The sequence below is a fragment of the Podarcis pityusensis genome, assembly GCF_964106645.2.
Source record: "Podarcis pityusensis genome assembly, chromosome: 6".
In the NCBI taxonomy this organism is placed as follows: domain Eukaryota; kingdom Metazoa; phylum Chordata; class Lepidosauria; order Squamata; family Lacertidae; genus Podarcis; species Podarcis pityusensis.
The window spans coordinates 44,823,309-44,851,051 of record NC_138030.1 but is presented as its reverse complement, the minus strand read 5'-3'; the positions used below and the strand labels follow the sequence as shown (position 1 = coordinate 44,851,051).

Sequence of the window (27,743 nt, the reverse complement as noted above, 5' to 3'; positions counted from 1 at the left end):
TGGTCAGTGCTTCTCCAAACTACCCAAAGCTCTTTTGAATCACTTATGTAAACTCAACACAAACAGAGTTTTTTCCCCCTTCAAAGCATGCTGCACAAATATAATGCAGTAGCTCAAAGCTCTTTCCCACTATTCATCTGTTCTTCTATTTAAACAAGGAGCTGATCCACATGTTCAGAAAAAGCACATACTTCCCTCTTTGTACTGTACCACTTCAGAATGTTAGGAGGTAGGCAGAGAAAAATCACATTTTAAAGTTGTCCCCTTAAGTTGCATACAGACACTTATCAATGTAGGAACTTTATACTTAGCACACAGTATGAGTGGGGACTAGCCAGTGAATTCAGCCAGTTGATTCTAGCAGGAATTCTTCAGAAAGAAAATTTTAGAATAAAGATTGAAATGAATACACAGAGCAAATATAATTCCTGCTCAAGGGCTAGATTTTAGTTTCTATATATCATGTTCACTTTCTTTAAAAACATGCTTTATTACCCATAAGTTCTTGCTGAGCAATTTCGCAGCTACAGGCATAAAAATGGCAGCTTAAAAAAGATTATATAAACTTAAGCCATTCCATTTTGGGCTTATTGGGAGAAAGAGTGAATGTGACAAATATTTACTATGTAAAGGAGATGTTACATGCAATATTGATCAGATTCAGAAATTTTCCCTTATGTGGTAAATATTTGTACAAATTTAACTTTCATCTTATACTTAAGCATACATAAATTTTATGAAATTGATTTGATTGTGGAGTTCTTTTGGTGAAAATGTGGGTTTTAATGAAGTATTTCTCTCACACACAAGGCTTCAAGTAGTCTCCCATTCAGATTACTAATAAAATCGAAATCTGGTTATCTTCAATAATGCTTTATTTGCTGGACCCAGACCAGTCACTAAGCTTTGACAGAAAAAATATTAAGCACTACAGAGTAAGAGAGGTCACAGAAACAAATGCTTATCTAGTCCCTCTGCATGAAATGATAGGGTGCCTTTGAGTTCAAAGAAGGGTGTTTTATTCAGTGGATATATCATTTAAAAGAGGATAGGCCGGAAGGGATTTTTGCCCACTCACTCTTCAAAATGTTAGCATTCAATAACAAACTCCTGCATTGCAAAGCAGAATTTATTGTCAAGCAATTTTGTTGCTACTTTTTGCCTCTAAGGAATACAAAATACCAAAAATTTCATTTTTCTGTACTGAATAAACTTGATAATGCCTCCAATCACTGTATTCAACATAAGGAACTGATATTCAGAGTCTGTGCTTCTGATATTGGATATAGTATAAGCCAGTGATAGTTTTCCATGCCCCTCATTTTCCCCAGGCACCTATCTGTCTGCTGGCCTCTAGAGGCTTACCCCATTTGCCATTTTGCTTGAGTTTGGTTTGTGAGTAAGCTGAGTCTTCAATGTCCTATTAGTAAATGTTTCAGGTGTCTCCTACAGGAAGTGCACACAGTGACAGAATAAAGAACAACTGTGGGGCTGGTGTGACTGTTGATAAATGCAGGCAGCACATGCAACTGTGAGAAATACTGAATGGGTGAATGGAGTGTATGCATGTCTGAATGAATGGGTGGTGTGTGAGTGAGTGCAAAGCTCTAATCCTTGCCACTAGTGACACGCTGCTCCTGACAGATTATCTCAAAAGGAATGTGGACTTTGGGGGGAAGGTGGGGTGTTGCACCCTGGTAAAAAGATGTGATCCTTCCACCGCTTAACTTCCTTTTAACCAACTGAGCAATTCCACCTTGTGAAAGTAAATGTGACTGTACTGGAGCTTGGGAGCAACTTTTCACTGAGTTTGAAAGAAAGTGTGACCACAGCCTACGTATTTCAACAATACTTATATCTTCCATAGAAACCTGGACATGGTTTAGGATTAAATTGCTGGCTCTCCTCTTGTTGATTCTATGACTAACTACTCCAAGATACAATCATCACTTGCATCAAGAAATGTTCTCTCTTCGTCATAACTTGAATTCACCCTTATCCAATCCATTTGAGAGTAGCTTTAGTCACACACTACCAGTACACTATCTGCTTCAACTGTCTTCCTTCTACCTTAGCTGCTCAATACATTTTATTCATCCTATTTTAAACCTTACACCAACTGGCAATTGCCTCAGGGCCCTGAATAACATGTTGAATGGACCTGTCCATGTGGAAAATGGAAAAACAAACACCATCTACACCACACTGGATTATGTAAACTATGATTCCACAAGCTTCTGTATATTTTTATGCAAAAGGCAGCAAAATGTTTTCAATGAAATCAGAACAAAATGCAACAAGTGAATCTAACCATTTTAAGCAATGATTTGAAGTAAAGTAGAAACAAAAAGGGAAATGAAAAGTGAACACATCAGGTCTATGCAGAGCTTGTCTGAGGCCCAGGGTGGGAGTCTTTTTAGAATAAAGTTATAAACTCAAACAAAAAAGCCCCGCCCCCTGCCAAGGTAGCCCTCCAAGGCTTGGGGCAAGTGTACCTGGCTACCCCACACTCTGCACAGACCTGGAACATATTCTGATCAATATTCTCTTATCCATACATTTTAGCTTCCAAATCTGGTTGACTACATTTTTAGCACTTACCACCTAATATACTTCCAATTTTAAGTGCACTTTAAAAAAGCAGCTTTGTAAATTGTTGCCTTCTCAAATCCGGCAAGCAGCATTTGAAGAATATTATTTTAACAGAATGTTAAAATAGTTTTAGCATTTGAAAATAGTCTTGTTTAAGCTTGCTTTTAATTCAGTGAAAGGACTCGTAAGATGAACAGCCAAATGCAGGCCCTTTTAAGCGGAGTGTACAGAGGCACAAGGGGGACTCATGCAATTTGCAAGGAAGGACCATCACAATACAGGTCATGGACTCATGACCTCCCCATTCTCCTGTACCCCCAGGGCACCTACCTTACTGTATGTCACTACTGATAAGTTGTTCGAGTGACTGCTGGGGGAGAGATTTACAGAGTTTTGTGACAGTTCAGTCTGATCTTGTTCAATTTGGTCAGGAGCAGGCCCCCACGTGTTTTTGCTGATTGTGTCTAGCTCAGAACCCCCAGGGTCTTTTAGGTTGTTTTCATCTGGTTGCCTGTTCTTCTGCGGAGAGGCGAACGGGTTAAAGTTTCCTTCTACCTTGCGATGTGGTTGTGTGTTGAACTCAGTTTCAAATGATGACAGTTGCTGCGTTACTCCTAAAAGTCCTCCAACTTCCACACTGAGGATCACCCAGATGATGTCTGTGAAAGAGAATCCTGGGTCAGCACAAAATACAATTTGCGATTTTACTTAATTTCAATACCTCTCAAACAACATGATGCTTATATTATCAAACATTAAGAAACGAAAATGCCAAATCCTTGTAATATCAATATGGACCACATTTCAGATACATGGGAGGTATTACAACAGGGCTCGTTGTTTGCTCAAAGCCAGCCTGAATGTTTTAGTATCCGGCATTCTGAAAGTTTGAAGATAGTGAAATACTGCCACCTTCTGTTAATCTTGGTATTTATTCTAGTCATTCTCAAGCATGAAAATAATTATACAAAAAGACTCCAAAAAAGAAAATTCAGTGGAAGTCACATCTTTCACTTGAAAGAAATACCATCATTTGGGGGTGAAAGTTGTTAAACATGCCAATCATCAACAGGAAATAAAAATTAACAGAAAAATTGGCAATCAAATCTCACAAGTGGGATCTACAACTAATGTTGCAGTTTAAAGTGCTTCTGTTCAGTGTTATTTCAATACATTTCGTTCCATCTCTCCTATGTTAGTTACACAGTAAAAGAGACAAGTGAATCAACCTAACAATTAATACCTGAAGTTGTAACATGCCACTTTTCAAACACTTGAAATGATTTGTGTCCTGGATTATAAAAGAGTATTGGAATTACATGGAATTTTTGTTGGGTTCAGGGTTTGTTTGCGGTTGTTGCTGCTTTGCCATGAAAGGTAACTTTTTAAGATGTGCAAAGTTTCCCATAACTTAGAAGTTATTCTATATTTTGAAATAGTTTGTTAATGATATTGAGTTCCTCAGTAGGTTGGTAGGATCTGAGTTTTGAAAAATAAAAATAAAACATTCATGTTGTGCATTGCCCCCCTAAAAGGAGCTGCAGTGGCCTCTTTAAGGGAAGCAATCTTCAGCAACACACTGACAGTGATCTTTGTCTCACACCTGCCAAAAGGTGGGGAGGATCATACAGCAGACAGCACTTCAAAAGGCCAGTGGCCATTGCCACCTTTAAAGGAAACATTTACATTCATTTGTCTGTTTCGTGAAAGATAGCTACAATGTGAAGGGGTTTTTGTGGGGTCCAAAATGTTATATGGAAAGGAACACTTGTTTGAACTCGGTTCTGGAATTCTCTTAACAAGTAGAGTTGCAATAGTTAGCAGATATTATTCTCACAGCAGTCCCAGCAGCACAGAAGGCTGCTCAAATGTCGCAAGTAAGAAAAAGTCTTATGAGAAGGTGGCACTTACCTCCATAATAAAGTCCTGTGGCTGTGCACATTCGCCACTGTCCTTGATACATTCCTGCAGTACTAGGGCTGCACATCTGTACGCTGACATCTGCAATCTCCTGGGGCTCCAATGATCGGACCATCACCATGTTCACATGGCCAAACTGGTCTCCGCCGACATATTTAAGACAAACACCTGGAGGCCATGCTTCTGTCCCTGAGATTCAGTGAAGATTACATTAAAGCATTTGTCAATGGAGAAGCTACTTAAATAACATGGTCATTAATAGATAGTACATTTATCATTAAAATGTGTGTCGTCCCATCAAACAAGTGTAAACATCTGTAAACACTTAGTAAAAGGAAGTTGTATTGCACATCTTCATTGCTAAGTGTAATGACTGACTCGGATGCATACAATCATGAACTGATTGATACACATGTCCATGAACACAACATGTCACCAATGCAACAGATGAAAGTTCCTTCTGTGCAGCAGTCAAAGGCATGTTTCTGTTATGCACATTAACTACTGGTACATACACATTAATATATGGTAGGGACATGAATTACATATTCATGAATTCAGAAAAAGCTGCTTTGTTGAGAAATACATGTGTCTAAATTCACCCTTACTTTCAGGAGCAGAAAGAAAATTCTGCTCAAATTCTAACATAAATTGTCACACAAACCCCAAGGCTCTCTGAAGAATTTAAATCAGCATACCAACAGCTATAATTTAAGAGCATGCAAGTCTATGTGGTGTATTGACTGTTTCCATTAACCATTGAACGAAGCTTTTGTTGCTGTTGCTCTCAAAGTCTCCGTTTTAAGAATAGTAGTCCAACAATAAAAAATACTGATTCTAAATAGTAAGCACTATGGCTCAAACATCACTTTCTGACACTGCACAAAGTGATTTGGAAAACCAGGAAAATACCATGAACTTAATTTTGTGATTAGCATGAACAATAACATGTTTTGAAAGCATGGCTTGAAATGAATTTCCAAAAACTAGTTTGGGGGCAATTTTGGTTGGCAGTAATGCTCACTCTGGTTAGCACGAACAATAATCTGACACTTCAGATACTGTGGCAAAGTATGATTGGAGAACATCAGACAAGGAAATACTGGGAACATACAAGTGGGAAGGAAGGGAACCTGTAGCATATTCACATGAATTGAACTTACATACAGAGACCTGTAGCTCTAAAATAATGTATTAATTCTCAGTTTTAACTTTAAGACTATGTTGTCTCGTTTTCCTTTTACCATTGTTTTCTGCAACTCGTAACAGATTGCTCAAGACTCAAATTTAAAAGACAACAACTAAAGAAAGGAATGTAGCAATAAAGTAGAAATTACAAGCTGAAAAAGTGGCATTTATCCCACCCAGTGTTAGAAACTCAGATACATAATCCAATTGCTAAATGGCACCTTAAACCTGGCTTATGGTTGCCACCATGGAATGTCTAGGTGCCATTTTCCCTCCAGTGATGCTTGCTGTTGTTCATTTCATTTCTATACTGCATTATATTTTAAAGAACAAATCTCAGTGAGGTTCATAATACATTAAAACATCAAATAAAACAATGCAGAATCAAACAAATTCAAGCTTCAACTAAAATATTTCTGATTCTTCTATAGGTGACATTTTGCTTTCCCAAGTTGCCAACCTGGCATCCAGAGACCTCCACGTGGTCACAACTGGACCTGCACCTGACCCATCACAGTGGAACTGAAAACAAATGCTTCAGCTTATCTTGAGAATGACTTTGAAAAAGTTAAGGAAGAGATCCTAACAACTAATAGAATAATGGCATGGGCAGACTATTTAAATTCCAGCCATTTCACCACACTGATGGTACAACATAGACTGGATAGACTTTATGTATTACATAGAAACAACTAGATGACTGAAAGCCCAAGTTCTTAATTCCACTAGTTTACTGAATAAAAAATATATTTTCGAAATTTATTGATGTGCTCCGAGTTTAACTCCATTAAGGATAATTCCCAGCTCTAAGTAATTATGGAACAAAACAGTACAATGCATCAACAATGTACGTTAAGATTAGATCCTAGAAAAGACACACAGTAGCTCTTGATTCATCTGAAGGCAGCTCTGTTTAGGGAAGTTTTAATGTCTGAAGTTTTATTGTTTTTAGTGCTCTTCCGAGTGGCTGGGTATAAATATAAAAATTGTTATTATTATTATCATTAGTATTAAAATATATTTGAGTAACGCGCGTATACAATGTGCTTCATGAGCTACAATGTATAAGGATAATCATTTGATATCCTTTAATCAGTAATCATGCTACTTTAATCAGTAAGTAGCATGGCATAGTTTAAATTATGTCTGTATACTAATATACAGTGGTGCCTCAGGTTACAGACGCTTCAGGTTATAGGTGCTTCAGGTTACAGACTCTGCTAACCCAGAAAAAGTACCTCGAGTTAAGAACTTTGCTTCAGGATGAGAACAGAAATCGCGCAGCGGGAGGCCCCATTAGCTAAAGTGGTATCTCAGGTTAAGAACGGACCTCCAGAACGAATTAAGTTCTTAACCCGAGGTACCACTGTATTCCCAGAGAAACAAAGTAACAAAAAAATTCACCATTTAAAAATCTATTTGATTTTCTTTAACACCAGAGGGAATTTTAGTGTGCAAATGGCTTTAAACTGGATGTTAATGGAAGGATGTGGGTAAAGAAGATAGAAAGCAATTCTGTATTGGCATACTGATCTCCAGGAGGGTAACAAAAAAAAGTAAAAGCACTGTAGAGAAGCATAGATATTTTCCCCCATCTACTGCTTTTTAGAGGAGAATGTTATTATACAAACCAGGCACAAAACTAGTATTTTAAAGAGGGAAAGAAAAAACTTGTCAGAATTTTTTTCGATATTATGAATTTCTGTTCATCAACTGGATGAAGTATCCAACAGTTTGCTATTTAAGGCAACAAAAATCTTCAAGTAAACTCTTGAATGAATTCATTCATAACCAGAAATAACTCATTGAAAACAAGGATTATTCAAGTGTCATTAAGATTCATTGCTTCACCTGGCAAGAAGACATAATCTTGAACCATTTCAGTCCTTTGACATGCTGAATTAATTCATACATTGAAACAATGATATCTTCTCCAGAAACCTAAGCATCAAAACTGAATAAACTGGGTTGCCACTAAGCAAGATTAACAAGTGGGAAGACATTTGGAAAAAGAACAACTATTTCAGAAAAAGAGTAATGTTTAGTCCACACAGAAATCAGAAATTACCCTCCTTAAGGCCCCATCTCCGTATACAGTGCCCAAAAATAGACATCAACTGATTTAAGCTGTGAGTTTATTATTTTGTTTCCCCTATCAAAATCCCCGATCCCAATGTCAAAGGGGGAAACATTTCAACACTCATTTTTTTCTGGTAAATCAGACACTAACACGCATAAAATACTTCATGAGAATCTGATTGGGGATGTGTTGTTTTGGGTTTTTTTAAAAGAAGGAAAATTATCAAACGAGTTGTTAGAAAAAGAGCCATTAATGTCTTTGTCCATTTATTCTGAATGTTAATTCTGGAACATTTTGTTGCTCTGGGAATCTGTGAAATACCTGAATAGTTTGAGATTTTTTTCCTACTATGCCAAATCTAATCCCCATAGCAGACACCATAAAGATAAAACTGCATTTTGTGTGAAAATATAATGACAAGACTTTTTCTATTGGAATTATTTTGAACAAAAGTTGTGTGTATAATCAAAGCACTGATACATAGGTCAACAATACAGATTATATCCTGTCATTGCAATATTTGTTCGCAGAACTATTTCCTTGCATCAGATCTCATTTCCCTCTCATAATTATATCCCAGTAGATTAGTGCCAAGGGTTGTTCATCTCACCTCATTTCATCCCTTCTCAAAGTTTCATCATAGTATTATTATTTAAACTCATGAGATAGGGCTATTTCTGAATGGCTATTGCAACTAAAATATTTTAAGAGTCCCCTTGCCATTGCTTTCAGTGTTTACCTCCCCCACCATAAACTGCTTTCCAAACAGACAAGGGAAATAAAATCAAGCATATCCCACACTTCTTTTTATTCTTCCTTTCTAATCCTTAAAAAATGGTTATTGAACAAGATAGCCTATGCCATTGCCCAACAGTTTCACCAATCTGTTTCTAATTGCAGCTAAAGAGTCAACTATATCAACTTCCAGGGTTCATCTGAACTCTAGAACAGCAGCCAAAATCTGTTGTGCTGGTGACTTGGACATGTAATAAAATATTTACATCACTTAAAATTTTACAAGTAATTCACACTGAAGTACGAACGTGTCAGGAAGCTTAAAACACTGAAGTGCTAAAATTCTGCAGAAGTTTTATTACTTTCCAGCTCTGGATGTTGTTGTTTAGTTGTTTAGTCGTGTCCAACTCTTCGTGACCCCATGGACCAGAGCACGTCAGGCACTCCTGTCTTCCACTGCCTCCCGCAGTTTGGTCAAACTCATGCTGGTAGCTTCGAGAACACTGTCCAACCATCTCGTCCTCTGTCATCCCCTTCTCCTTGTGCCCTCAATCTTTCCCAACGTCAGGGTCTTTTCCAGGGAGTCTTCTCTTCTCATGACGTGGCCAAAGTATTGGAGCCTCAGCTTCAAGATCTGTCCTTCCAGTGAGCATTTAGGGCTGATTTCCTTAAGAGTGCATAGGTTTGATCTTCTTGCAGGTGTCTTTTAATTTCGTGACTGCTGTCACCATCTGCAGTGATCATGGAGCCCAAGAAAGTAAAATCTCTCACTGCCTCCATTTCTTCCCCTTCTATTTGCCAGGAGGTGATGGGCCCAGTGGCCATGATCTCCGTTTTTTTGATGTTGAGCTTCAGACCATATTTTGCGCTTTCCTCTTTCACCCTCATTAAAAGGTTCTCTAATTCCTCCTCACTTTCTGCCATCAAAGATGTGTCATCTGCATATCTGAGGTTGTTGATATTTCTTCCAGCAATCTTAATTCCAGTTTGGAATTCATCCAGCCCAGCCTTTCGCATGATGAATTCTGCATATAAGTTAAATAAGCAGGGAGACAATATACAGCCTTGTCGTACTCCTTTCCCAATTTTGAACCAATCAGTTGTTCCATATCCAGTTCTAACTGTAGCTTCTTGTCCCACATAGAGATTTCTCAGGAGACAGATGAGGTGATCAGGCACTCCCATTTCTTTAAGAACTTGCCATAGTTTGCTGTGGTCGGCACAGTCAAAGGCTTTTGCATAGTCAATGAAGCAGAAGTAGATGTCTTTCTGGAACTCTCTAGCTTTCTCCATAATCCAGCGCATGTTTGCAATTTGGTCTCTGGTTCCTCTGCCCCTTCAAAATCCAGCTTGCACTCCTGGGAGTTCTCGGTCCACATACTGCTTAAGCCTGCCTTGTAGAATTTTAAGTATAACCTTCCTAGCGTGTGAAATGAGTGCAATTGTGCGGTAGTTGGAGCATTCTTTGGCACTGCCCTTCTTTGGGATTGGGATGTAGACTAATCTTCTCTAATCCTCTGGCCACTGCTGAGTTTTCCAAACTTGCTGGCATATTGAGTGTAGCACCTTAACAGCATCATCTTTTAAAATTTTAAATAGTTCAGCTGGAATATCATCACTTCCACTGGCCTTGTTATTTGCAGTGCTTTCTAAGGCCCATTTGACTTCACTCTCCAGGATGTCCGGCTCAAGGTCAGCAACCACACTACCTGGGGTGTACGAGCCATCCATATCTCTCTGGATACATAGCATTTAAGACATGCAACAAAAATAGCACATTTCCAGCATTTGGGACATAAAAATAAAGACCTGGGAAAACCCATTGTTCAGCCACATATGTTAGAACTACCAGACTTGGATTGTCAATGACTGTATTTAACAGTCATGCCTCTCACACATTTGGCTGAATGTCTGAATAGGGCTCCAAGGAACAGGAATCCATAAATTTGGCTGGCCTTGTTAGCCAACAAAAAATTGTGGTCACCATTACCCTGTATTTCTGATTCAGTAAAACAGTGGGGCTTCAAGCATCTCCAAAGGAACATCATAAGATTAAAGACAGCCCCCACTCAATCTAACGCAGAGCTCCACTGCACCATGTTTGCTAAAGTACTTGGAAAAACTCTGTAATGCAGCCCAATGGCAAAGATGATCTCCTGCACTCCAAGCTTGAGGGCAGAGGATCATTATGTTTGCTAGAGGAAAAGGATACTTGCCATGGCAAGCTGATTTGCAGACACTGGTATTCACATGCAAATCAAAGAAACATTTTCAACTCCTACAGAACAATTCTTACCTTGTTACTGTCTGCTATGAAAAATATTGTTAAGGAAAATACAATAAAACATTCTTGCATATTTGCTTTTAAAAATTCTCATGAATAACCTTACAGAAAACAGTGATTATATTATATTATATTATATTATATTATATTATATTATATTATATTATATATTATATTATATTATATTATATTATAATAATTAGGAGGGGAATCATCAACCAGTAGCAAGACAGAAGAAGCCAGGAAGAGTTGTTTTACCTGTGTTTTGTATCCTCCATGTTTTTGTAAACTGAGTGTCAGGAGGGATGGATTCTCCTTCTCCTATGGTCACATCTTCAACAAATGACATGGAGGGCACATTGATGTTCGGACTCTCAAAATCATAGTAGGCTCCAATGGCTGCTTGTAAGTTCCTGGAAAGAGAATAAAAGGTTTGTTTAACCATACTGCAATAGGGATAACCCCTTAATGAAATAACAATGTATCCCATTTAAAACATGAGAGCATTACTTTCTCAGATTTGTGACTAAAGCCCTTCTCAAAGATAGCGTTCTTGTGCAGACTATACATCTGGAGGAAGAATGGGATTGTTCCTATAGGTCCCATCCCCAATGTCCACCATGGAGATGGGATATCTGCAAAAAGCTGCATATGCATAAGCACCCCGTTGCAGATGTGCAAACATCATGTCCATCATCAGAATGTCAAAGGTAGGGCCAGCCAATATAATACTACTGTTACTTCTCTGCACATATAGCACAAATGTGAAAAGCTCCTGTGAATGGGACTTGTGAGTCTTGTGGGTATGAAGTGAGCAGTGTGCTGGCACAAAATGGATAAAGAGACATTAGTGAATGTTTTGGACAAAGAAATTTGAGTCTCTAAAAGTTTAAACACAAACTGAAGGGGGAAGTAATTTATTAAGTGATAGCATTGTTAAGTTTGTTGCAGCAAAATAAGACTATGAGACTTTAAAGTAACACATTTATTATGGCGTAAACTTTTGTGGGCTTAAGTCCATAAGATACATGAAATATATTCAATAGATACACAAAGTATAATGCTCAGTTGGCAGATATAGTTGGAGCTAACTGACAATGGAATGCAAAAAGTACAGTGTGATATTCGTACTTTTTGTATATTTCGTTGCCATTCAACTTCAACTTCTACATTTTTTCCTTTCCAGTCATCTGTATATATATACCTGCCAACTGGGGATTATACTTCACGCATCTGAGGATTACACTTCATGTATCTGATGAAGTGGATTTCAAGCCAGAAAAGTTTATCCCATAATAAATTTAGAAATCTAAGATTTTGGGGTTTTTTGGAGACAGGGTTTCACAATTTACATTTACACTCTGACAAAAAGCAAAAAGCTTCTCATCAAATAATTGCTGTCAGCAAAATTATGCTAAAAAAGCAGTAGACATTACATACTTATCCTTACTTGTGGAATAAATTAAGATATAGTATATTGAAGAAAAACCTGAATACGAATCATATTACAATTGGCTTGTTTGTGACATTAGAATTAGCAATGTTTAAGTACAAAACTGAAAACTGTACCAAACCATAGAAACTCACTTACAGATAGTACGTAACACCAAGACTAGCGCTAATATGCCCAAGGAACCTCACCAAAATGCTGGAGAGGATGCACATCCACAGGCACATACCTCCACATGTGTTGGGAATGCCCCAAAATCCAACTATTCTGGACAACAATCATACAAGAAATATGCAAAATAACTAAGCAATTATTAGAAGTCACCCCAGAACTGGCCCTACTAAACATCTTCCAAGATAATAATGCCCAGTCACATCATAAAGAGCTCATAACCCACCTACTCTCAGCAGCCAGAAACATCATAGCCAGACACTGGAGAGACCTGTCAGCAGTAAGCATGGATCAATGGTATCAAATAGTATGGGAAACAGCCTTATTAAAAAAACTAACCAATAAACTGAAACTGATACGGCAACAAATAGAAAAAGATACCTTCACCCCGGTATGGCTCCCCTATATCACATACACAGCCCAACGCAACAACGCCAAGAATCTGCCAGCAGCATACGAATCAATATGGCTAACCTGATACAAAAACACCCACCCACCCCACGCACAGATGAAAACAAAGTTCACCACAGCCAATCACAAACAAACAGCCACACCCTAGGCCAACCCCAACCTCTCTCACCACCAAAGGAACACAAGCAAATAGTAAAGAGAACCTGCACAGACGAAGCTGACACAAAACCCCACACATACATTAAGCAGAACAGAAGCATTGCCACCCGACCCCAACCCCACTCACCATGCCCCCCTCTTTCCCCCTTTTCTTCCAAATGTAACACTAATGTTTGAACAAATGAAACTGATATGTAGAAAATGTAACATACTTTTGTAAACCAAGAAATCTTTAATAAAAAATATGTTTAAACAAAACAAACAAAACAGAAAACTGTAACAAGCCATAGACTTAATCAAATCCAGCCGCAGCAATTATGCAGAAACCCTGTTTGCCACACCTCTGCAGTGTAAGCATGTATACAGACATTATACCATGCTGTTACATGGAACAGTCAGCCTGTGTGATCTCCCATCTCCTCATTCAGCTGCCAAACAAATAACATGAAAGCTGGTTTCTTGACCAAGCTGAGAGGGACAGTTGGATGGGGATTTAAGGGCACACACAGACCTCCCTTTCCTGAATCAGCCTAGCATGCTGAATGACCACTTGGAGAAGAATACACAGTGCTCTGCTATACCTTATGGACATTATTCCATATGGGCACTGTACACAGGGTGGACTGGACTGAACACATTGAATTCTTTGTTTGCTGAACAAAAGTTTAAAGAACGGATAAAAGGCAGAAGGACCACGCCAGTACTACCCTGATTTTTCCAGATAATACGATTTCCTAGAATGCAGACTGTTATGTGAAGGAAGCACACAAGGAGGAGGTGTGGCTCTGTTGTCGTTACTATTGGCAGCTATGTGAAAACAAAAGGACGCAGGTGGCGCTGTGGGTTAAACCACAGAGCCTAGGGCTTGCCAAACAGAAAGTCAGCGGTTCGAATCCCCGCAATGGGGTGAGCTCCCATTGCTTGGTCCCTGCTCCTACCAACCTAGCAGTTCAAAAGCACAAAGTGCAACTAGATAAATAGGTACTGCTCCAGCGGGAAGGTAAACAGTGTTTCCGTGCGCTGCTTTGCTTCGCCAGAAGCAGCTTAGTCATGCTGGCCACGTGACCCGGAAGCCGTAGGCCAAGTCCCTTGGCCAGTAAAGCGAGATGAGCGCTGCAACCCCAGAATCGACCACGACTGGACCTAATGGTCAGGGGTCCCTTTATCTTTACCTTTATGTGAAAACAGGGGCTAGTGAGCAATGGATTTCTATGCATGCTTTATAAACATGATATGCATGGGTTGCAGAAATTTCCCACTCGACAAATATCCTAAAAGCTCATCCACACAGTTCCATTCAGCTCACAGAGAGCGTGTATATTGCACACAATCAATAATGTCATTATACATTATTGAAAAAAAATGTTTCCAAGCTGTAAGTTACAACATCATATTTCAGGTGCTTGGGCAATCAGAGATCTAGGCTTTGACTAATCCAGCACCACAGGGCTATATTTAAAACTGCCAGCTCAGTCAAATGGTATGGGATAGGTGCATGTCACATTAACCACTAAGTGGAAACAAATGCTTTATGTCACCAGCTGCTAGCTGCTTCTATACAAAATGAGCTTTATGTAACTCATAATGGGGATATGTCAAGAAACTCCTGTTCAAATCAGTCAGTAAATATGCTAATTTGTTTCACTGAAATATCTTCCCTTCTGTTCTGACCAGAGATGGAACTCACTAGAGGTGAAAAAGAAGAAAGTAATTCATGCTGCATAGTGCCCCCCACCAGCCAACCCCCCACCACCTTCCTGCAGCCTATTAAAAATGCAGATGCTTTCAGATGCCCCATGCTGTACATGTAAAGTGCATAAATGCTAACAAAATTATTCCATGTTGATATAGGGATGACAGCCACACAATACATATTGCGGAACATTTCTCAAAATATTTCTCTCAACAAAAAAACAGAAAACCCCACAGCTGGCAATGTTTTTATTTTCCATCTTGTAAATATGCTTCAAAGGGGAAAGGGCTATTTGTGCATCAGGGCTCATTGCCAATTCTCCTCCCCTCCATGTGTCATATTTCATCACCCAGCTTTGCCACTTGGAATGGTTTCAATGTCTGTTCCAGTTAAAATCTAACTGAAGGCAATGCAAACTGAAAAGCAGACTTGCTATCTCATTCTCTTAATGTATTTTAAGCATATTTGTCTATACATTGCTATATCAAAAACAAAATGAGTGCACTAGTTAGTTTCAGTCTTTGACTTTTTCAATAAGAAGAGGTTGGTGAATTCTAGAGTTCATTTTTAAAAATGGAAATATTAGAAAAGAGCAAGGGTGGGGAAGAAACACCAGCAGAGTCAGGATGACAAAGCAAATGTCTGACTGAAGTTCAACTGAACAAGTGCTCATTGCCACAGAGCTATTCTAGGATACGCCCACAGAGTCTGTACAGAAACCTGAGAGAGAAGACAATAATGGTGAATACCTTCAAAGTCATATGATTAAAGAACCAGTAACAATTCAAACAGCATTTTTTCTTAGTTCATTCGATTTTAAGCAAAGACAATCAGTGTAAACATCCACTTTGGAACTGCACCCTATTTCAGGAAACTGACTAGATGACCCTCGGGGGCCCTTCCAACTCTACAATTCTCTGTTTCTATTATTCTATGACTAGATACACTTTCAAACCTTTTCAATGAAACCCTTGGGAATGGCAAGATAATCTTTCACCTCCCACCAGCAGTAGCAGTACAAAAGGTATGTTCACAGTCAAGCATGAACTTTGAAGAGCAAAATTTCCACAGGGCTGCCTATCAGAGTTTGTAGCAGAAATGAAACTGATATACTATAAAATGAGCTTTTGTGCTTCAGGGCTATTTAAAGCATCTGGGAATTCTGTCACCTAACCCCTGCCTGCCCGCACGCCTTCCCAAGTTTATTTGTATCCATGTAAAAAAATCTTACTGAAAACATCTCTTTACAAATTCTACGTACACATATTCATTTCAAATAACCCATTTATTGTGCATCGTAGTCTTGTCCAAGGGACCAGAAACAGTCCTTTGATTAGTATGGTTAGTTGCCTCAAGCGTCTTCTCCTTACCTGCCCTCTTCAGCCTAGGTTAGTTACTCTAGCGTCTTTTCTTATAATTTAGTTATATTACAGAAGTTAGGTTTATTTGTACAACACTAACTATGATTCACCACATGGTCTGTAGAAAAAGTCTCTGTTGATACTCCTTTTAAATGAAGCTACTTAGCTCTTCAGAAGAGTGTCAGAGAGAGGCATTATACAAAATAATTGAAAATACTAAACTGGAAAAAAACCTCAGAAGCCCTATTAAATACCCTATAGTCAGCCACCAACACTGCTCACCTTCTTTCTGTCTGGGGACAAAACATATTCTGTTTGCCGTTATCCCCCCTGCTCCGCCTCAACTAAAAAAAGCAGGATACAGCTACCTGTGATATATCAGTGTTTCCAAGCTTGGAAAGGCTGGGTGGTGGGTGGGAGGAAACAGATACTACCGCTGTAGTATTGCATAAAATGCAATGCCATCATTGCAACAGATGCCTCCTGGATGCAGGGGAGCATGCACACAGAGAACACTGGATGCACTCTCTCACTGATCACCTGCCACTTTTCTCTAGACACCAAATCCGGATTGCGGGGCAAAAAAATATGCTAGCGCTTACAACATATCAATATTTTTGACTCCTGCCTGTTAGGAATCTAGCAAAAATATTTAGAAATAAAATGTATTTGAATTTTGTTGTTTGAATATCTGCATAGAAAATGCTTGCAATAGATATGGGTGCATTTTTCATGTATAAGCACTGTAGCATGATGTGTCTAGTTTCCCAAGAACCCCAGTTTTTATTCCAGAAGAGATAAATTTTTAGTTCTCACATTAGCAGAGAAAAATCTGAAAATGGTGCAAGGTCAGGACCTGAGTCAACCTGTATAGCACTTCAAAGCACCAAGACTACACTTTACCTTCACTGCTGCTCAAATTCTAAAATCCTGCAAAAATCTCTTAACTATTTTAACAAATAACTGCTTCAGTGTATCACCCACCTTGAAATTTCCAGACCCAACCAGGTTCATAATGTCTAGATCTGGGATAGGGAACCTGTGCCTCTCCACATGCTGGACTGGAGATATTAAGTGGAGTGGGAGATGTCACTTCCACGCTACCAGCACCAAACATTTTTAAGGAAATATTTTTGTGGGGTTACAATTTTAATCTGGAACTGTGATCCCGCCCGCAACTCTTCTCTGTCTGCGTTGACATGTCTAGAGGAATCTGACCTAGCTTTGCCCCCCACCTTCCCTCTTCTAGGATGATCTGATAAAAGTTTGGCACTTTTTAAAAACACATACCCTGTCTCTCTTCCCCTTTCACCTGGCAGGTTTGGCTGATGACAACATCCCCCAATGTGGGTGCAAGCAGAGAATTTGCATCTTTGAATGAGGATGCTGGTTTTTTGTCCAGGAAAGGGAACACAAGCAGCTTCATGTTTACAGTGTCTGTGGTGGTTTCCCCCCACCACTACCTCAATTAAAGACAGGATACTTACCCCCTAGCAAAGGAGCAAGTCAGAAGGACAAACAGGCAGAATAAACATTTTGTACAACATTCCAGCCAGCCACCCAAAAGCCATGTTTTTCCATGCTACCTCCCTTATTCTCCTCTATCCAAGCAAGCAAGAGACTAGCTGCTATTGTTGTTGCTTATATTTCAAATTATGTTTATTTTATGTGAAAAAACAATAAAATACTTGAATGGCAAAAATGCCCCTATTTTTTAAAGGACATTCTAGCCAGGCAAAGCACTTATGGTGGGTCCAGAGCAGATCCTATAGTGAAAGTGAAATGAAAGGATCAACAGCAGCAAGCCTAGACATTAGGTTCATTGGACTGGATCCAGACTAAGTTAGTTGCACTTATGCCCCACTGAATCAACAGGACTCAAGTCACCACTAACTTGTCACAGTGATTTCAGTGAGAAATAGGTTTAGCTAGTAGCCTGGATCTAATCAATACCATATATGTCAAACAATCAATGTGTTGTATTCAATAGCTGCTCAGGGCCAGCAGAAGTGCTTCATATTTTTACCAATCGCTCTTACCCAATACCCCCCAAAAGTATATTTATTTACTTTATGTTCTGCCTTTCTTACCATAGGAGCACAGGGCTGCAAGTAGTATGTGATAAACCAATACAAACATAATTAAAACAATCTCAGTACAGATGCAGACTGGGAAAGATCTCTGTTTAAAAGGCTTGCTGAAAGAGGAAGGTCTTTAGTAGGTGCCAAAAAAAATAAAGACAGCACATTTAAGGGGAGAATTCCAAAGGATAGGTACCACCACATGAACAGCACAATTACTACATTATATGGAACAGACTTCCTGATAAGATGGTATCTGCAGGAAGCCCTGACTTTCAAACTACAGTGATTTATTGGATATATAACAAGTGATATGCTCTTTCAGGTATCATGATCCCTAGCTGTATAGGACTTTATAAACCAGCCTGATAAACATAGCCTGGTAGTTAACTGGCAGCCAGTCTGATTCTTTCAACAGAGAGGCAACTTGTTGGCGATATGCTGCCCCAGCAAGCAGTTGAGCAGTCACATTTTGCATCAGCTGTAGCTTGCAGACCAACCTCAAGGGAAGCCCTACATAGAGAACCGTGCAGTAATCTAGCCTGTGAGTTACCAGCACATGGATGACAGCGGTCAGGCTATCCTGGTCCAGAAATAGACACAGTTGTCATATCAGCTGTAGCTCTTAGAAGATACTCCAATAGTGGCAGATGGATCCAGAAGAACACCCAGACCATGAATCTGATCTTTCAGGGGGAGTATGACCCTGTCCAAAGCAGGCAACTGACCAATTATCCAGATTCAGGAACCACCCACCCACAGTGCTTCCATCTTGCCAAATTCAGTTAATTGTCCCTCATCTAGCACACTACTGAGTCTAGGCACCAGTTCAGGACTTACACAGAATCTGAGAATTGCAGAGTTCAAAGGGATCCTGAGGGGCATCTAGTCCAATCCCTGCAATGCAGGAATCTCAACTAGATCAAAGAATCATAGAGTTGTAGAGTTGGAAGGGACACCACCTCCTGTGGGAGCAAGTTCCACAGTTATGCACTGCGTGAAGAAATACTGTCTTTATCTTAATTTTCCAACATGCAGGCTCATTGGATGTTCATGAGTTCCCCTGATTCAGATGTTACAGAGAAATAGAGCTGGGTATCAGTGTAATAATGACACCTCACTCCAAATCTCCAATGGCTTCATATAAATATTAAACAGCCTTGGAGACAAGATAGTATCCTATGCCACCTTACAGCACCATTGCCAGGTGACTGAAAGACAATCATCCAACGCTATTCTTTTAATCCAACCCTGCCTCCAATACTTCTCCAATACTTACCACACTAAGTGGGCTCAGAAGGTTGCCATGCTTAATAACATCTAAAACCACTGAGAAATCAAACAAGAATAACAGGGTCATATTCCTTGCGCTTCTCAAGATAAAGGTCATCTATCACGGTGAGCAAGAGTGATTCAGTCCCATAACCAGGTCTGAATCCAGATTGAAATGTGTCAGGATAGACTGTTTCATCCCAGAGTCATGCCCCAACTCTATCACAGTCTCTAAAAAGCAGGTATTTGCTTAGAATATACACTTTTTCAAAACCACTGCAGTCCAGTATCTTTAAATTACAGTAAACTTTACTGCAGGGAGGTTGTTCAACTTCAAAACAGAAGAGCCCACTCATGTGTGTATGTATACAATTCATTTAAAGAAATGCAAATTTTACTGGCCACTGAGAATGAGCTAAAAATAAAACAATCACTACCCAAGGAAAAAGAGAGGTGAAACCTACAATTAGGCCAGTTTAAAACCAGACAGATGGCAACTCTACACCATTAAAGAACTAGAACATGTTCAAACAAGTTGAAGCATAATGTTAAAGGAGTTAGAAAATGTTAAATGCTAAATTGGCTCAAGACAGCTCACTAATTGCAGTATCTAAACTTAAGGTGCTAGATGTGTTTTCAAAGTCAGCAGGCTTTCTAGATTATGTACCACCTGGTGGAGGAGAGAAGAATGGAATGCATGCTCAGCATTATAAGCATATCATTTAATAAACAGCAGAACTTCTCATAGATGAACTGGCAGTAAAATATCTTCGCTATACACCCAAATATCAAATATTCAGACTGAGTAACCTTTAAAAAAACCAACAACAACCAGGCTAGTAAAGTACTATCCAATATCAAATAATAACATTTTTGTTGCAAGGCAATGGAATACTGTTCCTATGGACATATTAGTGACCACAAGTTATTATTATTATTTATTAAATTTCAATACCACCCTTCATCCGAGAATCACAGGGTAGTTTACAGTAAAGGGGGGGGGGGAGTTATCCTACAAAGTGCAATGTCATATATTTTCAGACCAAGTGAAATTATGTAACTCAAAGGACAAAACACTATAGTACTTTAAAAAAATATTTTTAATCTAAACACAATCCTATCATATATTGTACTGTTCAGAGTCTATAAACATTACAGCAATTAAGGTATTTTGCAGGTAAGATCGTCAACAGGACATTCTGGTGCAGCTAAGAGGAATGAAAGTGAAGTCAGAACGAGAGAAGATCTCTTTCACTATTACTTTTAGTGGTTTCTCAAAAGAAGCCTACCCCATGATTCCTTGCCACATCAGATCTGCTCTCCTGGGTAATATAGCCACAGTGGTGCAATAAGATTTGCAGCATGACTCCTTTGAACATTATTCAATAGCCAAAGTTCAGGGTCATGTGGAAGGAATCTATACTACAGCTCTTTCCCCTTCCATCATTATTTCAAGTGTATGGAGGAATGATAGTGGTGAGGCAAGAAGCCATGGCAAGCAGCTCTCATGTAAACTTGGCTTCTTCTTCTTTTTCTTTTTCTTCTTCTTCTTCTTTTTTTTGTAGTACTGAGCAATGGTGAAAGGTGCCATTCTTTAGCAGCTCCCAAGCTACTAAAAACACAGGAAGAGGACCGAAGTTACACAGGTACATCAACTCAACTATGCTGGCACTACCAGAGGGCCAAAAGTAAGGGGGAGAACAATTTCATGAGTGCCAATTTAATGTTTACCTGCAGAGTGTCTATCCTTCTTGCATCAGTGTTACAATCGTCAGCAGCAGAAAATAGCATATACTGATGTATCCCACTGACTAACCAGGCTAGAGAATAAGATCGTGACTAGTTCCATGCATGGCCATATTTACCTAGTAACACATCATAACATTAGATACGTATGATACAGCAAGACATGTCAGCTCATGCATCAAATAGTATTCCTGAGGAAAATTCAGCTACAAACCTATGGAACTCTTCAGTACATAAATAAGATTGAAAAAGATGGGAAATTGCATTTGAAGCTCAAAAAAGGCCATTTGGGTAAACTACACACGTTCTCAAGATTAACAGACTCAAACAGAAAAGGATGAATGGCACCTGTACAATACCAATTTTTTCAGCCTCCTCACAGGAGTCTTACTACAGGCCTCTGAACACAAGACATCTACCAGGAATTCTACTCCACAAGTTTTAACAGGGATGCAAGGACAGGAATGCAAGGACAGAATACTCCACAGATAATGTAGGGACCCAAAATGGGGCGGGGGGAGCAAATTAGAAGGAGCAGAGCAGAATATACCCTTCAACCCTTACAAGACTACCCCTTCATCTCCTTTACCAGGACAGAGATGGGAATCTGGACACTGATATGCCAATGGCTATAGATACTGAACTAGTGAGAGGAGCACCTAACTCAGCAGTGAGAAACTTTTCAGCCCCAGGGTCACAATCCCTTTGAGGAACCTTCAGTGGGCCACAAGGAATGACAGAGCCAGAGGCAAAAGTGTTATGCAGCAACAGTTATGACTCTTAGGTAGGCTACATGCCAGCCATACAAAGGTCAGAGGTTTCTATACACACACATACAATAACACATATACATATATATACATACATAAACACACACACCCCACACCCCCTCCATCCAGGAAAACAAGAGACATTATTGTTCACGAACACATTCCAGGCAGGCAAAAAAAACCTGAGGAGAGTATGGAACAGTGCTGGAGAGAGGCATAGCCTGAGTAGGGGGAATAATCTAAGATGGGCCCCAACTGTCAGACAGAGAGTACTAGAAGGCCACATTTGCCCCCACCCCACCCCCTATCCAAGGTTTTCCACTTCTGACCTAATCTTTTCCTCAACCAACAGGCAGGCGGCAGATATGGGCAGTCAAAAACATGTTTGTTTGTTTTATTTGATACTATTACAACACACACCAACATTGTTCAACAGAAGTCCTACATAATTCAGCTACATATCTGGTTTGATAAGTAGTTCTTGGTGTAGGCAGTTCCCCCACCTCACCCTTCAGGTTGTATCCAGGACTATCCAAATGTGATCAGAGAAAACACATTTCATTCAATTAGATTTCATCTCCCTCCCCTTCACAGCTCTCCATTCATCCTCAAGATCTGCTCCCAAAGGTTGGGGAACCCTCTGCTCATACAACATTAGAATCTGCTCTCAGACTTAACACTAGATAACTATGAGAACTATGCTCAAGTCTGGCCACTTCACTTATTACTAGAGGAAGCGTTCAACATCTCCCCAAACAGCCACTCTTGATAGTGCTTTCAGCAATTGTTGGCATGAAAATACTACAGTTGTACCTCTGGATGCGAACGGGATCCGTTCCAGAGCCCCGCTCGCATCCTGAAGCAAACGGAACACGCGACTGTGCGGGTCGCGTTTCGCTGCTTCCGTGCATGCACGTTATGTCATTTTGAGCGTCTGCGCATGCGGCGAAACCCCGAAGTAACATGTTCCATTACTTCCGGGTCGCCACAGAGCGCAATCCGAAAATGCTTAACCTGAAGCGTATTCATCCTGAGGTATGACTGTACTTACCTACTAGTAAACAGACAAAAGACGGGAACATGGCCGGGGGGGGGGGGTGGGGAGAGACTGAAAGTTGTAGCAAGCTGGATAATGTAACAATAAAGGTCAGTTTGGACAGAACAACATGTCCTAAACCAGGGGTTAGCAAGGTTTATCTTGCCTGGGCCGGATTGTGCACCAGCGTGAGCGCCCGTGCCCATGATTTTCAGCCTCTGCGCATGTACAGACGCGATTTCCCCTGGCGCGCTGTGCTGGTTTAGCGCAGCGCGTGTGAGAGAAACTCAGTTCGGGGGCGGCTCATGGGCCAGTCAAATGACCTCTGCAGGCCACTTCCGGCCCATGGGCCTTAGGTTGCTAACCCCTGTCCTAAACCATAATTTAGCATTATGTGCACAAGCTACAATAAATGTCAGTCTTGCATACTTTCCTGCATACTCTCCTATGTTGTGTTTAAACTCTGGGAACTCTAGTTAGTTTAGATTATGGTTAGTTCCAACAGGACTGATGATCCTAAATTGTTCACAAATCATTGCATAAATATTAAACTAGCCAAAGTTCAGACATAACATGGAACTTTGGTTATTTTAAAATTTAAAAAGAAGCATTTGATCTCCTCCTATAGTATGGCTTTACATGCCCTAAGTAGAAGACTAGTTAATTTAACCTACTATCTGTGACACAAATTAGATGCAGATCTCCAGTATCTCAAAGAGAGGATCTTTATGAATATTGATACCAGGGATCTTTTAACTGGAAGTGTAATGAAATAAACCAATTATTTTTAGCACCTCTGCACTCTACATCTGGGCCACACCCTTTTTCAAGGGTCACAACATCAGACAGCAAGTGGGGGCTCCCAAAAAATGTTGCTGCACACCAAAATAAAACCCTTCACACAGTTAACCTCGATGTAAAGGTAGAGAGTGCCATCATAGGTTTCTTCTTCTTGACTTACTTGCTTTCTGTAGGAATCATTCTCCGCCCACAATGAAGCATGCAATTATGCAAGTCCCTACCTACATTTTGAAATTGTATATTCCAGACACTAGCTTCTCTCATCTACAGAGACCAGGTTCTAGTCTAGGCATAACCATACCTACCTCTTATTTTTCTTGGGATAAAATGAAACACTTACGCACACCAAGTTGAGATCCTTGGAAAAAGTGTAAAATACATACCTGACAAATAAAATAAAGAAATGATACACCAGACAGAAAACCAGTTACTGGTGTCTTATTTATCAGTCCAATCCTAATCATGTTTACTTCATTAATTTCAACTGGATTTCCATGTATGGTTGAAATGTGGCAAGAATATATTTTTCATGTTCCCTTGTTCAGCTGTTTGAGCTTCAATTTGCTATCAAGGTGTTGGATACCCCATGCTCAAAGTAACTTTATATGTGTACACACATTTTTGCATTTATTTCCAATTATAATATTTTTAATAGAGTGGCATTTTTGTAAAGCAAAATTGGTGGGTGATGGGATTGAGGAAAGTTATGCATGTAGTAGAGGGATAGCGGGAAAAAGTATGAGAAAGACACAGGAAGAGCTAGCCACTGCAAACATGCTCCAACACCACACCTCTCCACCACATTCAAACACGCTGCAGGCATGGCTTTTTAGAACCTTTAGTTTACAAACCTGAGAATTCGACACTCTTTAGGAAGTAATTAAAGTTGTGATTGGGTATGATTCCAGCCTTTTCAACTGTGGCCCATACAGATGTGATTGGCCCAACCCATGGTCTACAGTTGCCCATAAATTATTTGACCTCCAATGTTTACAGTGTGATCCTACTGATAGAGAACTGGGATTGGATCTAGAAATCCAAGCCTTGCTTCTGTCATGGACTCACTGCACAGCCCCTGAGCTTGAAATCCCCAACAGAGAAAAAAAAAATAACATGACTAGCCAACCTCACAGGGTAGCTGTGAAGTAAAACACTCAAAAAGAGAACAAATCAATATCTGATTGTACATAAATCCATGACAGCTGACCACAGATTTCAGACACTGTCAACTTTTAATTATAAGCCTGGCGGATGAAACTAGTAAACAATCCCAAGAGAAGATGTTTTCCCAAACTCTGAACCTGTAAGAGCTAATATTCCACATTCCCACTATGCAATCCAGCCACTGAGATTATATGAACTGTATTCCAGCTAAGAAGAAAACATCTGGCCTGTGAACTTGCACTCTGGCTTTCACTCTAACGAACAGACACCCTTTTTGCATTGCTGAATATATAGAGACACAATTAGAAACGAAACCATAACATGACGGAACCTGTCACGAAGCACGAAGCCTTTAAGGAGAACAAGAAGACCCACGGATTTGGACCCAAGATGACGCCTACTGCTGTCGAAAGAGGGCCTCATCCAAATACCTTTACAGACGAGAGGGGGGGGGTAGAAGCGACTACTGCTCCTTTATATTTTGGCGGCACTTGTATGACATGCTCCGCGAGTGAAGACGCGTCACACTGAGGTTGTTTACATTGGACGGAGCTGGTCCACCATAGAAAGGAGGAGAGACGCGACGCTGCTCCCCCGCCGCCAGCGCGTTCGGGATCCAGCCCTCGCCCGGACTTCCTTGGCGGGGCAACTTCCCCAGGACCGGGAGAGCGAGCTGGGCCTGGCGAAGTCAGCCCCGCCAGGGCCTCCTCCGCTCAGCCCTCCCGAGAAGACACGGCCAAGACCCACACGGTCAACCCACGCGCCGCTCCCCCCCCCCGCAGCCGCGGCCCACCTTGCCCACCCGCCTCCCCTGCTTCCCCTCAGGGCTTGTACCAGTTCGTCATGTCCAGGAAGAAGGCGCAGCCGGCGGGGCTGAGCTGAAAGCCGAGAAGCCGCTGGAACTCGCCAATGAGCACGTCCTTGTCGGTGGTTCCCAGGCAGCTGAACTTCTGCATCAACTCGGCGTCCAGGTCCACTTCCATCCCCTCCATGGCGACGGGAGCCCCTCTGCCCGCGCCAGCCCGGCCCCTTCCACTAGGCCCCGGGCTGCCCGTGAGCCGCCACTACCGCCTCCTCAGAGCTGCATGGGGGGGAGGGGGGAGCGAGCGAGAAAAGCAAGCGGGCGAGTAGCACGCAGGGCACGCCGACGTTGCCAGCGTCACCGCGCACCGTGACCTCACAGACGTGATGACATCATAGCAGAGGGTACCAAAACACAAACAGCCCAATGCAGTAGAGGGGAGGGGGCGGTTTCTGGATGCAAATAAACTGCGCTTAAAGTAGATTGAGCGCCTTTGGGTTATTATTCTTTTTAATTTGGGCAGTGAGGCTTGTATAACCCGATCCTACGCGTATTTACTCGGAAGTAAGTGCCATTGAGCCCAGCGGGGCTCCTTGCTTCCAAATAAGTGTGCATCAGATTGCATCCTTTGTAGAAGCGACATTTCTGTTCGTTTTGTTCGGCTGCTGTCCTTTTCTTTCTCTTGTCGTAATACGGAGGGGATTTAACCCTCTATACTGTTAACGATGTTGTATACCCTAAAATACTCTTAATAAACACCGGGTGTTTTGGGTGTTGTTTTTTAAATGAGATTTCTGACACTGATATCCAGCTTGGGCATTGAAAGCAAAAATAAAATTTAAAAGTGACGAGAAAATAAAAACAAGTGAAAGCTGATCGGGATGCTTTTAAGAAACACGTGCAATTGCTAGGCATGTATATTCGTAAATAAATCCCGCTGAGTTCAGTAAGCCTTCACACATCCAATACCGTGTAACACAGAAGCACATGTCTACACAGAAGTAAGCCACACTAAATTCAATGGGGTTTACTCCTTGGTAAGTGTGTGTAGGCTCATAGCTTAAGGCTACAATCCTAACCATGTCTACTCAGAAGTCACACTGAATTCAATGGAGCTTGCTTGCCCCTAGGTAAGACTGCAATCCTAAACCCACTGACTTGGTAGAAAGCCCCCATTGACTCCAATAGGATTTACTTCTGAGTAGATCTGGTTAGGATTACAGTCTAAATATGCCTAAAACTGCAGCCCTGGTTGTTTAAAGTAGGCAAGCCAGAACGTTCTCACCACAGTTTATGTAAATTTGCTAATCTGGTTTTGCCAGAAGGGCCGGTTTTTACAGATCTGATAGAGACAAAGCATTTTCAGTTTCAAAAAGAAACACTGATGCAAATACAGTTCACTGCATTTCACAACATAGTTGTAGGTATTTTCAAAGGCAAAAAAACAACAACATAAAAACAAAAGAGGTATGCAGCTATGAAAACATTAAATATACACAACATATCTGTGCATTTCATTGTGCTGGGTAACTGCGGAAGTTCTCAATTTAAATACAAGTAATCATTTGACAAAATCTTTGTCATGCAATTATAGAAAATTAATTAACCTGACTCATATATCTAAATTGTTATATAGCCAATGATAAAAATAAGTTAAATGGCCACTAATAAATGGTAATTCATTTAACTAATTCTTTAGATCTAAAAAGTAGGTGTATTGTTTTTAATAATGTGCATTCATTCTATTACTATTTAAAGCCAACTGTCCTTTGGATTGTGCCCCAAGTGTTTAGAATGACAGTGCCAATCATATGCCATCCAGCATAAAAAGGAAGCATTTGATAACCAAGTCAATTGTAGTAGTCCATCTCTTTGGAGAAGGTTTTATCTATTATGTGGGGAAAAGAACCTTAGGCAGGATTAGAATCAGATCATGTCTAGTTTTAATATTTTCACTACTTGAAGATGAGGAAGACGAGATGTTTCAGGGGCCTGGGCACAATATGTATGCCTGGTTACATTTTGGA

At 40.3% G+C, this 27,743-nt stretch overlaps 1 protein-coding gene across 2 annotated transcripts in view; it reads right to left on the bottom strand.

Moving 5' to 3' along the window:
- Window positions 1-26,053, bottom strand: part of ILRUN (inflammation and lipid regulator with UBA-like and NBR1-like domains) — a 33,150-nt gene extending 7,097 nt beyond the window's left edge. Inside the window, exons 1-4 of one of the 2 annotated variants that reach the window (XM_081010155.1) lie at window positions 25,749-26,047; window positions 11,058-11,212; window positions 4,504-4,701; window positions 2,923-3,251 (exon numbers count right to left, since the gene is read on the bottom strand). In XM_081010155.1, coding sequence (XP_080866281.1) covers window positions 2,923-3,251; window positions 4,504-4,701; window positions 11,058-11,212; window positions 25,749-25,906 — 840 coding nt within the window. In that variant the 5' untranslated portion in view covers window positions 25,907-26,047. Of the gene's footprint in view, window positions 1-857; window positions 3,252-4,503; window positions 4,702-11,057; window positions 11,213-25,748 lie in introns of those variants that run through there. The other variant, XM_081010154.1, reaches the window with a different exon arrangement.
- Between the last annotated feature and the right edge of the window lie 1,690 nt (window positions 26,054-27,743).